The following is a 13,960-nucleotide window of genomic DNA, read 5'->3' as shown; positions in this document are numbered from 1 at the left end:
CAGTTAAAGAAGGAGGGAGGGAAAAGAGGTGGGGAAGAAATATCCACAAAGGAACTTCTCTGCGTGGGCGTGCTTGTGTGTCTGTCTGTGATCCCACAACATTTCAAAATGCCACCAAATGTCCTTGCCTTCCCCTTCTTCAGAGCTCGCGCCAGCCAAAACTCTGAAACCGAAAGGGCACGTTCAGAGAATACCCAACTACGACGACTACTACGCGTTTGAGGATTGCCAAAGTCCTCTGGAGACCAACCAAAACAAAAAAACAAAAAAACCAAAACCCTCAGACTCTTTGGTGTCCCTTCTAAAGAAAGCTCAACTTCATCAGAAGTAAGTTTAAAAAGCGGAGGAGGAGGAGAAGAAGAAGAAGAAGAAGAGGGGAAAAAAGAGGGTGAAGAAGAGGAAGAAGAAAAGGAAGAGGAGGAAGAGGAGGAAGAGGAAGGGGTGTGGTAGGGTGGGGGGGTATTGGTGGCCAAGGGGTTCAACATGGAAATCTATGCATCACCGTTCTTCAGCCATGCATATTCTGGTCGAAAATGAGCTGTCACACAGGCACAGGGAAGCCCCCTTGATCCCAACCCCCCCTCCCCAAGTCCTAAGACACCAAACCAGACGCCCCATCTGTATCAAGCCTAGATCGCCTCAAAGTGGAGTTCACATCCACGCTGCCTTTACCTTGAGTAGACGCAGGAAGAGGGAGGGAGGGAGGGAGGGAGAGAAACCCAGGCACACACGCGCGCGCACACACAGGGAGAGAAATCCACTTGCATCTCAGCCATGTATCTCAGCCAAGAAACCGTCTGCCTTACCTTCTGCACGCCTTCTTCCACCACCACCGTGACATTCCTGTTCTCTGTGCTGGGCTGAGAGCAAGAGGTGGCTTTAAAAAAAAAAAAGTGTATTCCTTCTTTTCTTTCTTTCTCTTCTTCTTGTTCTTCTTCTTCTTCTTCTTCTTAATAATAGAAAACGACTCTTCCAGAGGAGGAGATAAAAGGAGCATGCCTTTCCTTTCAAAAAGAAAAAAAAAAGAAAGGAGGAAAAAAAAAAGGTGGAAAGAAAAACAGACAGAAAAAGGACCCCTAGCCATGAGGAGTGTTCATCCCAAGAAAGCTACTCTGCTTCTGACTTGCTTCCCTCCTCCACAGTCACCTTTAAATGCATCTTTTACTGCTGCGGCACATTATATTTGCAGATCATAAAATCCACCTCCAGCGCTTACCAAGACTGTCCTGACATTACTGTTTTATGACCTTGACTTATTGTGGTCACCTGGATAATATTTAAATCAACGTTATGGTCTCTCACTTATATTAAACCCGCTAGGATACTCTCCTGAAAGCCTTAAAAGGATGAGTACTAGGGGGGAAAAATACTCTAGGTGGGTGGGTGGGTGGGGGAGACGTGCTTTTTTTGGCAGAGGGGGGGGGGCGCGGAAATCACTTTGAAAAATACCCAGTTGTCCAGGGTTCTAAGAAATTTATTTGGCTCCATATAGAAAGATACATGCACAGATTCCACATACAGGATATATTTAAATAACAAGCCACACACCAAAAAAAAAAAAAAAGCACAGGCATTTTCCACCCTTCCCCCCCCCCCAGAGATAAGATAGCGGTGCTGCCTTATTATTTTCCTTTTTCTTAAATATAATGGGTGACAGCACCGCCTCACCGGAAGCAGACTGCATAAACTACATTGAGTAAGCATGTCTTCTCTCTGCTGTTTCCACACATTCCCACGTATGAAATTAATTGGCGTCATGATATCTTTTATTATTGTACAATAGTCAGGCTACACTAAGGTGTGAAAAGCAAACTTTCAAACATAGCTAGGGTGCTAAACATTAAAAAGAAAAAAGACATAGATGTAGATAGATCCTTCAGTCTTCCAAGCCCCCAACACACCCTTTGTGCTGTTTCTGAATAACTTAAAAACACCTTAGAAGATGTTTGAAAAGCTAGTAAGCAACCAGCTGGTTCTTTATTTTACATATAGAAACACTGTGGCACTATATATATATATATATCTATATCTATATATCTATAAATATATATTCACATGCTCATACTGATGAATGCATTTCCGCTCTATAATCTGTAAATACCCAAATTATAGAATTTAACTCTTAGCCTGAGGTCTCTCTTCTTTTTCCCTCCCCGTCCTCCCTCCTAATGCTCCACTTGCAGTTTATCCAGGGGGTGAGTGGGTGGGAATAATAATGATAATAATTAAAAAAAAATACTGCACAAGATTTGCAATGATTCTCCCCATATAGCCGGTCCCTTCCTCCTCTGAACACTTTCAAGTGAAATTAAAATTGGAAGTCAGTTCGCGAATTCGATTCTCTCTGTTCATTTTCTTGAGTTTCATCCTGCGGTTCTGAAACCAGATTTTGACTTGTCTGTCTGTTAGATTAATACTCTTGCTAATCTCCAGGCGGCGCTCGCGGGTCAAGTACATATTGAATAAGAATTCCTTCTCCAGTTCCAACGTCTGGTGTTTAGTGTAAGGGCATCTTTTCTTTCTTCCGCTCTTTGCTGTCAGCCAATTTCCTGTCGTGTTTTCTGCCTTTATATCCTCTGTTAAAAATAATATTATTAAATAAGTATCTATTGGAATAGCAAAGCGAGCGTCCTAGAGTTAAGACTACTTTTTTTTTTCCCCCTGCAGCTTTTTTTGGCTAATGGGAAACCTCTCTGTCCACTGCTAAAAAATAATGGGCGTTCTACCTCCAACTCCTTTTTTACTTAACATTTAGCGATTAAAAAAAACACACAGTCTGATTAAGCATTCGGACAAATAACAGGAGCTAAGGGGTCGCAAAAAGCTGGGGCTGCACTCCTATTTTAAATAATATTCACCTGGACATAAGCTACACAATAATGCCAGCTCTTGCTGGATTTTTTTATCCCCCAAACACACACACACACACACACACACACCCTTCGCCTATGACACATTCAGACCTGAATAGGACTTTCCTGAGGGACAGACCGAAATGTTAAAAGCATCAGATCTATCAGTAGACTCCTACAGTTACACAATTCCATCCAGGTTTGGAAAGATATATTTAAATAATAATAATAATAATAGTTCCAGAGGTTTCATGATTGTCCTAATTAGTTGTTGCCTGCACGCCACAAAAGCTCTCGGCTCAGACACTGCTCTGAAACTATCCCTTCATATTAAAAACTCCTCAAAAGCCAAACAAGGTGGGGGTGGGAGATTTAGAGGGTGGATAGAGAGAAATATTTTGCCTGTCTGTGTTGGTTCTCTCTCCCTCCCTCTCTCTCTCTCTCCCACTCCCTCCGTTCCCCATAGTCCAGACTCCATTTTCCTTTGATGTGAAAGCTCTGTAGTTTTATTATGAGTGAAGGTAAACTTTCGATATTACTTTTTAAAAAAACAAAAACAAACCGACCAAGATTTATTTGTACCTTAAAAAACGACCCATCTTCCTATCTGCCTGTAACACATAGACACACACATATACAACACCCCGACTTTTTCTAAATATCCCTTTTTCCGCACAGAGGTGCCCAACTCCAACTGTTCACTTCGGCCTCCAAATTCACAAACACCTCTTCAGATTTGAATTTGGATCTTTTATGACTGGTGGCAGAGGTGCTCTTAGCTCTCCACCTTCAAATAGGAGGGCAAAGCCTGAAGCCTTGTCTTGTCTACGGGAGTCCCAGGAGTCCGAATTCTTGCTCCAAATTTAGGAAGGATCAGCGAGCTACTCCAAAACCGACCAACTAATTCGGCTGCATGGAAATGCCTTTCACATGTTTAGCCCTCTGCCATTGAACCCTGTTAGTTCCTTCTAAGGGTTTGCCTTTCGCCCAAAAAAAACATTAAACTCCCTTTCCACACCTTGCATAAGGGCGTGCTGGATATACAGTAATAGAAACAGAGAGGAAGACGCCACATAAGACAAAGAGAAGGTGGAAAGATAATAATAATAATAATTATTATCATCATCATCATCATCCCCATCAAAATTCATCCCCCTGCTGGCATCATATATAAAGCGGTTGGATTTCCAGCAAATAGCTCTCTTCTTCCGCAAGGAAGAAAATTAAATAAAACTTTGGAAAAACCTAGGTGGGACATTTCAAATTCTTCATTAGAACTTACTGTTGAGATTAAAAGAGATCATGAAGTGGTTGGGTTTTTTTTCCCCCCTTCCCCCATCTCTTTCTCCCTTGTCCCTTTCTCCCAAAAGTCAACCTCGCATTTTATTATTTTTCTTCATTTCACTTTTGTGAATTAAGGACGCTGGAGAAAGTGTAAGCAAGAAAGCATTTGGGGTGAATAGTTTTGTAGAGATTTTCATCTCCTTGATGCTGCATATTTTCTTATTTTATTAGTAGATAAAATAATCTATCTTTGGTTGCGCGGAAGAGGATTGGAAAATCCTTTTTAGGCCATTTTAAAACCGTACTTTAGTTCTATATAAATGAATACATAACAATGTGGGTGGAGACATTGGTAGATGTAGATACACACATATGGACTGCATATATATGTGTGCACATCTATACCCATGCATGCATTTACATACACAGACAGACATATACATAAGATCAAATGAGAAATAGAGAGGACAAAGTGCTTGTATTCTTTGGTGGAATTCAAGCAACTTATGTGTGAAAAAGGACTTGGTGAAAGCATGCATGCTAGCATAAGTATATATGCTGAGAAAATGTACAGGACTCCATATAAGCCAAATTGTTTCTATTTGCTTTCTACGTTTCCCTCTTCCAATTCCAGGCTGGGTTTTGTGAGGCTATGGAGTCGTTCACGCCAAAGTAAGAAACACCTTCCTTTTTATCTGTATCTATTCCCAATAGTTTTTTTTTTTTTTTTTTTTTTGGAAGGTGGAGGAACTCTTTGCTTAAAATTAATCCTGTTTTGAAGAAAACAAACCCCACGTTTAATGCTTCCACTCTCTTCATTCCTTCTCTTCCCTTCCTTCATTTGGGAGTAAAGGTGACATATAAATTTAATAAATAATAATAATACATATTAAAGCCCTTTCCAACCCTTCTATTCGCTGGATCCTTTTTAGGCTTCACCTGCAAGGTAAATGTCAACTTCTTCTGTGAAAGTCCCTTCTTCATTCCTCCGGGAGCTGCTCCTGCCCAGAACACCTTAACTTCAAGCAGAGGTTCCTACACCTTCGCAAATGGAGGAGGAGGAAGAAGAGGAGGAGGGTGGGGGAGAAGACATGGTTTCTGCGCAAAAACAACTCTTGAAGCAGCAACCTGGGTGATTCAGGGAACATGCAACTTTGATAATGGAGCTCAACAACCAAGTCCAGTTTGAAGTGTTTGGCAAACCGTTCCCAGCCCACCTCACTTTCCCTCCCCTCCGGCCACCTTCGCCCCCAGCCCGCAGTCCAGAGCTCGCCAGTCAAATTCTCCCCAAGACAATCACCACGGCCACGCCACGCCACCACCACCACAACATCCCAAAGAACTTTAATGCCTGCTTTTTAGGGGTGGGGGAAGGAGAGGAGAGAAGGGGGCGAAAGCTCATCCAGAGAGCACGTTTGAAGAAGTTGCAACCGCTCCTTGACCAACCACTCCCTCGCCCCTCCGAAGGGGCTCGCTCGTTCAGCGCCACGACCCCTTTGGGGATCCTCTGCCCGAGACATCAAAATCAACTTCGCCAACGTTAACCCGACCGCGTCGCCTGCCCTTACTCCCCGTCAGCCCAGCTGATGTCCCCCCACGAAAACCACAGCACGCCAGGCAGGCAGGGGCTTCCACGTCTGGCCATGATGACTGAGCCACACTGCGGCGCCTTCTTTCAAAGGGGTTTTACGGGGGGCGCGGGGGGGGGCCGTTTGTTGTTACTGTTGATGATTCTTGCTGTCATCGTTTCTTGGTGGCCGGGCGCTTCCGAGAGAGGACAGCAAACAGGTCCCAAAGAGAAAAGTTGGTGGAGTTTGTCTGCAGCCCCAGAGCCTGGGGGCTCTGCTTCTCAAACCATAAGCCCAATAGTAACAACAACAACAACAACAACAACAACAACCACGGCCACCACAACGACAATTAACAACCACTTCCGAATAACTCCCACCAGAACCGCTGCCCATTCCCTTAGGGTTCCTCTCCTGGGAAGCCAGTAGAAGGATCACCCTTACCTTTCGCCTCGTGGTCCGAATTGTCACTGCTGCTCTGGGCACACTTCTGCCCGCTCTGCTCCGTTCCCGACGGGCTGGGTTTGGCCACGGGGAGATTCTTCTCGGTCTTGACGTCGCCAGCCGGGCTGTTCTGCAGCTTGGGGTCCGGCTTGGCGCTTTCGGGGAAGCCCCCCGGGGCTCCTGGCTGGGCGAGAAAAGCGGGTGGCGGAGGTGGAGGTGGGGGTGACCGCTCGGGCGGCGGCTGGGGCTGTTGCACGGCGGGCGGCGGCGGCGGCGGGCCCGGGGGCTGCTCCCGACGCTCGCTCGGTTGGCTGAGACCCGCCCTGGGTTCAAAACCGGCCTCGTAGGCGCTGGGGCTGCCGCCGCTGGGCGCCTTCTCCAGGGAGGAATAGCCCGGGGTGGCGCGGTAGTAGCTAGGCAGGGGCACCTCCTGGTCAGCGAGGCAAGCTTCAGGCATCTGCCCGGGGTAGAGGGTGGCCTCGGAGGCGCTTTTCGCCCTTTTCTCGGCGTTGTACATGCAACAAGCATTTTCTTCCTTGACACTGGTCGGGTAGGAGCAGGAAGGCAGCTGCCTTGCAACAGGTTGCTCGATTCGGTAAGTATTTTTAGGGTCACACCAGGCATCTAGCTGAGACAGGTAAGGCGGATAGGTGTTGAGGGACAGCCCGCCGGCGTGGTTCACCTCGTCTCTTTTGGAAAGAGCCGGGATAATCCCACAGTTCCTCATCATTCCACAGCTGAAGTCGTTCGCAGACTGCATATACATTCCTTGATTAGAGGAATAATTCTCTCCCCGGCAGGTACCAGCCAACGAGTCCATCAAAAACGAGTTAGGAGTCACATTGTTGGGACATGACATTTTCAGAGAAGGGTTTTAAAGAGGAATACTACAGCCAGGGGCTGACATCTTTTTTTTAGGCAAAAAAAAAAAAATATCAGCACCATAATTATCCACGCATCGGTCCCAACCACGTGATAACTAGGCCAATGAGGATTGAAAATGGCCTTGATGATTCAGACGCCAGTGACGTCACCGGGGTCAAGTTGTTGCGAGAGAAGAAAACCTGCGTGGAGCAACAGCGACATCTATCCGCTTCTGGAAGGTAAGGAACCCAGGACCTTCACATTGAACAAAGGAGAGCGACACGCTTTTTCCTCGAGTTTGTTTACCAATGAACGAACGAACGCGTGTCTGCAACGAAGTGGGGGAAAATGAAGGAAGTGAACCCGTAAATAGAAGCAAAGTCAAATTCAAATCAAAAGGTCAGCAAAGAATCTATCTATCTATCTATCTATCTATCCATCTATCTATCTATCTAGGTATCTATCTATCTATCATCTTTTAAATAGATACAAAAATTGGAAGAAAAACAAATAAGCCAATAATCGAACACTAAATGAACTTTTGGGTCCTTTGAATTCTTCACCACAATTAAACTCGACATGCACAGAAAAGTTTTCTTTCCGCTGTCTTCTAATTTCTTCAATACTTTGTGGATTCAACCTTAGCCGCCGTGGGACAGTGAGTTTACTTCCCAAAAAGTATTTAGAAAATCATTGTCATCGTTATCATCAACTGGAGTCAAAGAAATATGAATCATGCAAGAGATTTCCATTTGAAAATAGTCATTTGTGCTGTTTTAGTGTTTATTCCAAAAGTTTTTTTCTTGCCTTTATTGTACGAATTTCACCTTTAAGGGTCTTACCTTCTAGCATTTGGAGGGGAGGGGGGGAGGGAAATTCCTCCTTAAATTTTGACCAAAATAACCTGTGCCATTATTTTAAAGTAAGCATCAACCCTATTTACACTTCTTCAGAAATTCAAACATAAGCACAACAAATACAGTTACAAATACCAGTTTGTAAATAAACTGTTAAGGTACATTAACAAACCTAAAACAGCATTCTTTTCTATAAGATTGTGTGGATTTGGCACCTACTTCTTTCAGGAAATTATCACAATCAAATAAAGTACCAAATGGTGAGGTGTATGAGGGTGTATTTTTTTATTTCACATAAAGAGTGCTTAACTACAATTTTATGCACAATTTTAGTTGATCTTTATTTTTATTGTTTTCACACTAAGATTTTTTTTTCAAAAAAAATGATTGTTTCCTTTAGTTAATTCTAGATTCATTTGCTTTACTTTTTATGCTTGCTTTCTCCTTGCCGCCTCTCTTTCTCTCTCTGAACTTAATGATCTCAGAATAATAAATGTTATCTCATAGATTAAGTTATGCTGAACGAGATGCTTTTTCTTGTGGCTGCTCTCTTTATTGGACATTTTCTAAATTGGGTTGCAATTAAGTCAAATTGTTCTTTAGCGTACATTAAAGTGACTAACATGTTACAATCCCAAACTGACAATCCTGTTGATGATTGTCAGTTTGAGATGTTTTCTCTGTATTTTATGTGTGAGTGGGCATGAAGGAGTATAGTTGAGAAACCATCTTACCATCTCACTCAGGATTTTGATCAAGAGATAAATAATGATCACGCTTATCATAATGACCACAAGAACAGAATCACTCAATGGGAGGAACCTCAAGATCATTGCAAAGGATTTGAAAGGATTAGAGGGTTCAGAGTCATTTTCAAGGGGTGGGTTGGCTGTCTTTTCAAAAAACAGATAAATAAAGAGTGGGGGGAAATTTTACTCAAAAAGATCGAGAGATGTGGAAAGGTGGAATTTAGCCAGTTTGGGTTAAATATATATCTAGATTTTTTTAAAAATAAATAAATAAATAAATAGGCTGAATTGCTGCCTAAAGCCAGCCAAGCTTTAAAAAACAAGTTTTCAATGACCTGGTTTTACAATTCAATTTGGCTGTTGCTTTGAAAGGACTTGCAAAGCTTGGGGCCCCACCTTCATCCCCCACCCCTCTCCTCCTCCCTCCGATCTTCAAGGGTGAGAAGTTTTAATATCTTAGGCCAAGGAAGTCTTAAACCACATAATTCTATTTGTCTCAAGTCCCCCTTCACACACAAACGCCCTCCCCACCCCACCCCTCCGCCACACCATTCAAAATACAACATGCTAAGAGCTCTCCTGCACTTTAAACATTGATTTGCTTCCTTTGGAAAGTGATTCCTGACTTTACAGCCTCTGTTTGTGTTTTCTGCATAGGTCTTTTTTTAAAAAACAAAACAAAACAGTTTGATAGAAATCGTTCTGTTTTATGACATCCCCGCAAAAATTCCACATAATATTTATAAGCCAAAGAATAAAAATTTAGCATGGGAGCCAATGCTTCCTCATTTATAGGTGAATAAATTAAAGACCAATACAGTTTGGCACTATATAGCTTTCTCCCATTCTCTCCCAGTTCTCCCCACCACCACTCTTTAGTTTTGCAGTTTATATAGTTAACTCAATCATTTTTGGCTCCAAAGCTCAAGAGATCACTTCATGGATGCATTTTTGGGGAGAAAAACTGGCCAGATGAAAATGAAGTGACAATACATTTCAAAGTCTTCCATGTCTATGTTTTCCACTCTGGATTCTTGTCTGTGTTGAATTCCATTTTCTCCCTCATGGGAAATAGGAAAAAGGAAGCCCAAATTGCACTGAGATAAAAGCCTGTCAAATAATACTATTCCCCCCCCCCCCCTCAGATCTTTTTCAGAGATTCATTTATACAGCATTGAGGACTTTTTATCAGATTGAATATAACTGGAGACAGAATAGAAGGGTTTTGAATGTGTAAAGCCGGCAGAAATTAAATATTGATTTCCTATTTGTCATTATGATTGCTTCATTTTTTTTTAAAAAAAGAAGTGTGTTTGTTTCTATCTGTACAAACACATGGAAAAAAAATTTCAGTGTAAATTGGGTTGATAATTGAAGCTTTCCACAAGCCGATTGTTATAATGGCTAATGGAATGGCGAAAACATCAGATTCATTTAAAAGATCAAAATATACTTCTTAGCTTCAGTTCAGACTATATTTGTGTATGTGCATATAAACATATACCTTAAATGGAGGTCTTGCTGTAAACCAGAGCAAGTGCATGTAGAAGTCCAAATAATACTTAAAGTAAAAAATAATTAGAAGTATGATAAACATGGATCATTAATGGAAAAAGAAATAAAATTCATCGGCTTAAGTAGAACCCCCATTGGGAAAATGCTTTACTCTAATTGCGGAAAATAAATACCAACAAATGCTATTAAAACTTAAATGGAGGGAAATCTCTACATGCAGGAAGTGGGGAGATCTTAACATCTCAATCTGGCTTTTTTACATTTCTTTAGAAACAAATTGTGTAGCGCATATTAGGTTTAAAAAAATAGTAATAAAATAAAACCACAAAAGAAAGATTGAGGTTGCCGGCTGACCGAGGGTCAGGCAGCTTACACCAAAGTAGAATTGATGCTGGCTTGTGTGTGTGAGTGCCTTTGGATTCCTTTAATGCATTTATCTTGGGCCTGGTAGTTATTTGGAATTATTTGACTGAAGTAAAAGTCAGGAAGTGATTAATTTTTAAAAAGTCAAAGAAACAGGATAAAGTGCGCCCTGCCACTTTTCTGCCTTCCTGAGTATATGGAGCAATCTGCAGACGGTCTCCCATTGTCTGCACTGTCTGATTGCTCTTTCTCTGAATGCCAAAGGCAGACGTTGAGTTGACACCGCCTCCCCCCCTCCCAAAAAAAGAGATCTTGAAACTAGGTCCCCTTCGCTTCCCTTGGAACAGACTTCAGCCCCAGAAATACAGGACAAGGAAGGAGTGGGCTGCAAACACACAACCACACACACACACACACACACACACGGACAGGGAGGGAGGGAGGGAGATATGCAGGAATACTGCACAACCCTATCTAAAGCTTCACATTTCCCTTAAAAATCATATACACGTGTGCAGCTCGCTGTTTTGTAACTCACACACAAAAGCACCTACCTCAAACTTTTCCTGTTGTACTTGTTCTCTCTTCTCTCCCCCCCCCCCCACACCATTATCTAATCAAGAGTTAAACAGCAAAATGCCTCTCGTGCCCACCATATGTTTAAACAGCTCCCCCTCCCCTCCCTTAGCCATTTTTTTTATGATAAGCATTCATTTTCACTTCTCGGAAAAAAATTGGTAGGAACATTTTAATGATTACCTTAAATTTGTATTTCTGCTGCTATTATACCCCATGTTGCGAAGGAAATAAATATTCTGATTTATGACAAAGTACATGAGAGTACACTAACAATGATGCAAAAATAAAACCCAACCCTTTAGATGTTGGCTTAGAAAGTGTAAACTATCACCCCAAGAAATCTATCAAACTTTACAATCCGTCTTATACTGTTTCCCTTCTTTTGGCGTAACTTAAGTCGAAGAATTATGGAATTATATTATATGCCTTGAGGTGGTATTGCAAAACTATGCTCTAGTTATTACTACCCCCAACATAGAACATACACATGCACACGCAGGTATTCGCCCTTTGTGCTTAAGATCAGAAATTAAAGTTGACATGCATAGCTTCCTCCTACAGTATTCACATTCCTGATCATATTACATTTATCCGCACACTGTTTTATGTTTAAAATAGATAAATATTTACATGTATGCAGCTCTGTACACAAAAAATATTCATTTTTTTCAATTGTAGCTCAACTGAAGCCAGCGGGGAACAATGCAGCGCATCGTCTTAGGATGAAAAATGAAAGCATACATATCTCATTTGCTATATAATTCCATTTTCATGTTAGAAGTTAAGCGTGACTTTAATCTGGGGACAGAAAATGCTTTCATAACACAGAAATCGAAAGCACTTTGCCTAACTAGCATGCTAATGTTATTAGCATCAGCATTTTAAGACATTAAGGAGTAATGCTAAAAAAAGAAATTAAATTATCTAATAAGTGAAAATATATATAGGAAGATATTTTTCCCCGTTTCCACTTAAAATGGTATTTCTGGTATTTCTGTACATTTAAGATCTTTTCTAATGTTCACATAAAACCCGAATTAGCTACTTATTTTTATTTTTCATTCTATTGCGTAAAATGAATGTACTAGAAAAGAAATAGAACGAAAGAAAGAAGCCTAGACATGATATTAGTTTTTAGAAAAGGAATTGACACACACAATTAAAAGTGATAAAATATATAAGATTTGTTTATTTTTAAAGGCAGAGCCCAAAGATTACTGTGAATTACAGAAGGGGCGGCTCTTTTTCAATTACTCTTGATTGTTAAATATACTTTGAAAGACTATGTAAAAATAGCTTTATTTCAACATATATATATATAGATATATACTCTCTTCCCTTTTCCTATTTTCTACCCTTTCCCATTGTTCTCAAAGGAATGATACTTTCCCCTTTTGGGAGAGACAATTGTTCACATAAAACCAGAGTTAGCTACTTATATCTATTTTTTATTCTGTCTCACTATATTGTAAAGATCAGCGGTAGGAACTGGTGGATTTCCTTCAACCAAGTGGACCTTTAGCATTGAGGTGGCAAGTTGGATATTGTGTAAGTACAGTGTTGGACCTAGTTGCCTTCTGTCCTTTCTAGATTTTGCATTGTTGGTTCTTCATGGAAAAATTAATTGACAGCTATTGCAAAGATCATTTGGACCAAGTCTTAAAAGTTACATTAAAAATATTGAAGAGTAATAGCTCAAGAAAAGACCAATGCATTGACCCCTTCCTTCCTTCCTTCCTTCCTTCCTTCCTTCCTTCCTTCCTTCCTTCCTTCCTTCCTTCCTTCCTTCCTTCCTTCCTTCCTTCCTTCTCCCCTTTCTCCTACGCTACAAATAACATTGACTGTCCCCCCCCCCACACACACCCCAAAAACACAAAACGCTAAACAGAACAAACCATAGGGATATTCTGAGCAGCTTCTTCTATGCAACAGTGATCCGTATTTTATTTCCTGTAGCAAAGATTCCAAGACCTTCTTGGGCTCAAAGCTGCATTCTTGTGATTTCATGGTATGATTTGTGAGTTATCACAAGCACAGAAACAGTGCTTAAGTCCAACATATGTTGACCAGCCATATATGACCCACCTTTATTAAAAGCACATAAAAAGGGCCTTAATGAGTCGCCATCTTGAGGGAGGACTGGGTTAGCTCGCTTCTAATAAGAAGGCTAAAACTATGTCTGGCTTCTTTTCAGATTCAGAGAAAGTTCAGATTTATTCAGAAATGTTATCTAAAGCTGGAAAATGAAAAAGCGAGTAGTTTTCGTTAGTTCAGACCAATGTCCCTCATTAACGGCACAGGAATCTCTATCTATCTATCTATCTATCTATCTATCTATCTATCTATCTATCTATCTATCTATCTATCTATCTCTACCTACCTACCTACCTACCTACCTACCTACCATCTATCCGTCTGTCTGTCTATCTCCATTTATTATCCATCTCTATGTCTGTCTATCTTTCATTCAATGAATCTGCCTCTTCTGTCAAAAAGTTTAGTGCCAGTCAGATGTTCAAAAAATAAATAAATAAGGCAAGAAGCAGAATTAATGGCACATTTAATTATTGAGAAAGGGATTGCTCTAAAACACCCGTCTCGGATCCCTTTAGCAGAATGGGATAAGAGGGAGATGGCGGGTTTATTTACATACAAAGAAAAGCTCGCTTTCTTTCAGGCCCCTTTAAAGGTGCCTCGCGCGAAAGTTCACGTGAAAAGAAGTGAACTAAAGCAGCCACCCCCCCCACCCCCCACCCCTCCTTCCTTCCCTCATTCAAAGTCCGTAGCCGAGCGAAGAGGGGCGAGCTTCAAGTCCACTTCCCAAAGCCACTGTCGCGGCTTTTCGGGCTTCCGTGGGTCCAGCTTGGCCAAGGTTCCCGAGTCTA

General features: G+C 41.5%; 1 protein-coding gene across 2 annotated transcripts; it reads right to left on the bottom strand.

Moving 5' to 3' along the window:
- Positions 1-2,298: 2,298 nt before the first annotated feature.
- HOXC10 (homeobox C10) lies at positions 2,299-7,007 on the bottom strand. Of its 2 annotated transcripts, XM_026677374.2 has the most exons (3): positions 6,434-7,007; positions 6,149-6,337; positions 2,299-2,576 (listed from the first exon to the last, which is right to left on the bottom strand). In XM_026677374.2, exons 1-3 carry the CDS (start codon positions 7,005-7,007, stop codon positions 2,299-2,301), a joined length of 1,041 nt encoding a protein of 346 aa, XP_026533159.2. The 2 variants fall into 2 exon arrangements, with proteins under 2 accessions (XP_026533159.2, XP_087810216.1); XM_087954090.1 differs by having other exon boundaries at positions 6,149-7,007.
- Between the last annotated feature and the right edge of the window lie 6,953 nt (positions 7,008-13,960).

The sequence above is a fragment of the Notechis scutatus genome, chromosome 2 (assembly GCF_049901735.1).
Source record: "Notechis scutatus isolate UNSWTSFEM ecotype Mainland chromosome 2, rNotScu1.2, whole genome shotgun sequence".
NCBI classification, from domain to species: Eukaryota; Metazoa; Chordata; class Lepidosauria; order Squamata; family Elapidae; genus Notechis; species Notechis scutatus.
The sequence above is the reverse complement of the archived record's forward strand: the minus strand, read 5'-3'. Positions and strand labels throughout refer to the sequence as shown.

Bases quoted from the DNA above. Each gene is read 5' to 3' on its own strand.
- HOXC10 (XM_087954090.1), bottom strand. From the start codon at position 7,007: ATGTCATGTCCCAACAATGTGACTCCTAACTCGTTTTTGATGGACTCG. The intron at 2,577-6,148 runs GTAAGGGTGATC...TATTTTTAACAG, and splicing joins TTCGGACCACGAGGCGAAAG to AGGATATAAAGGCAGAAAAC.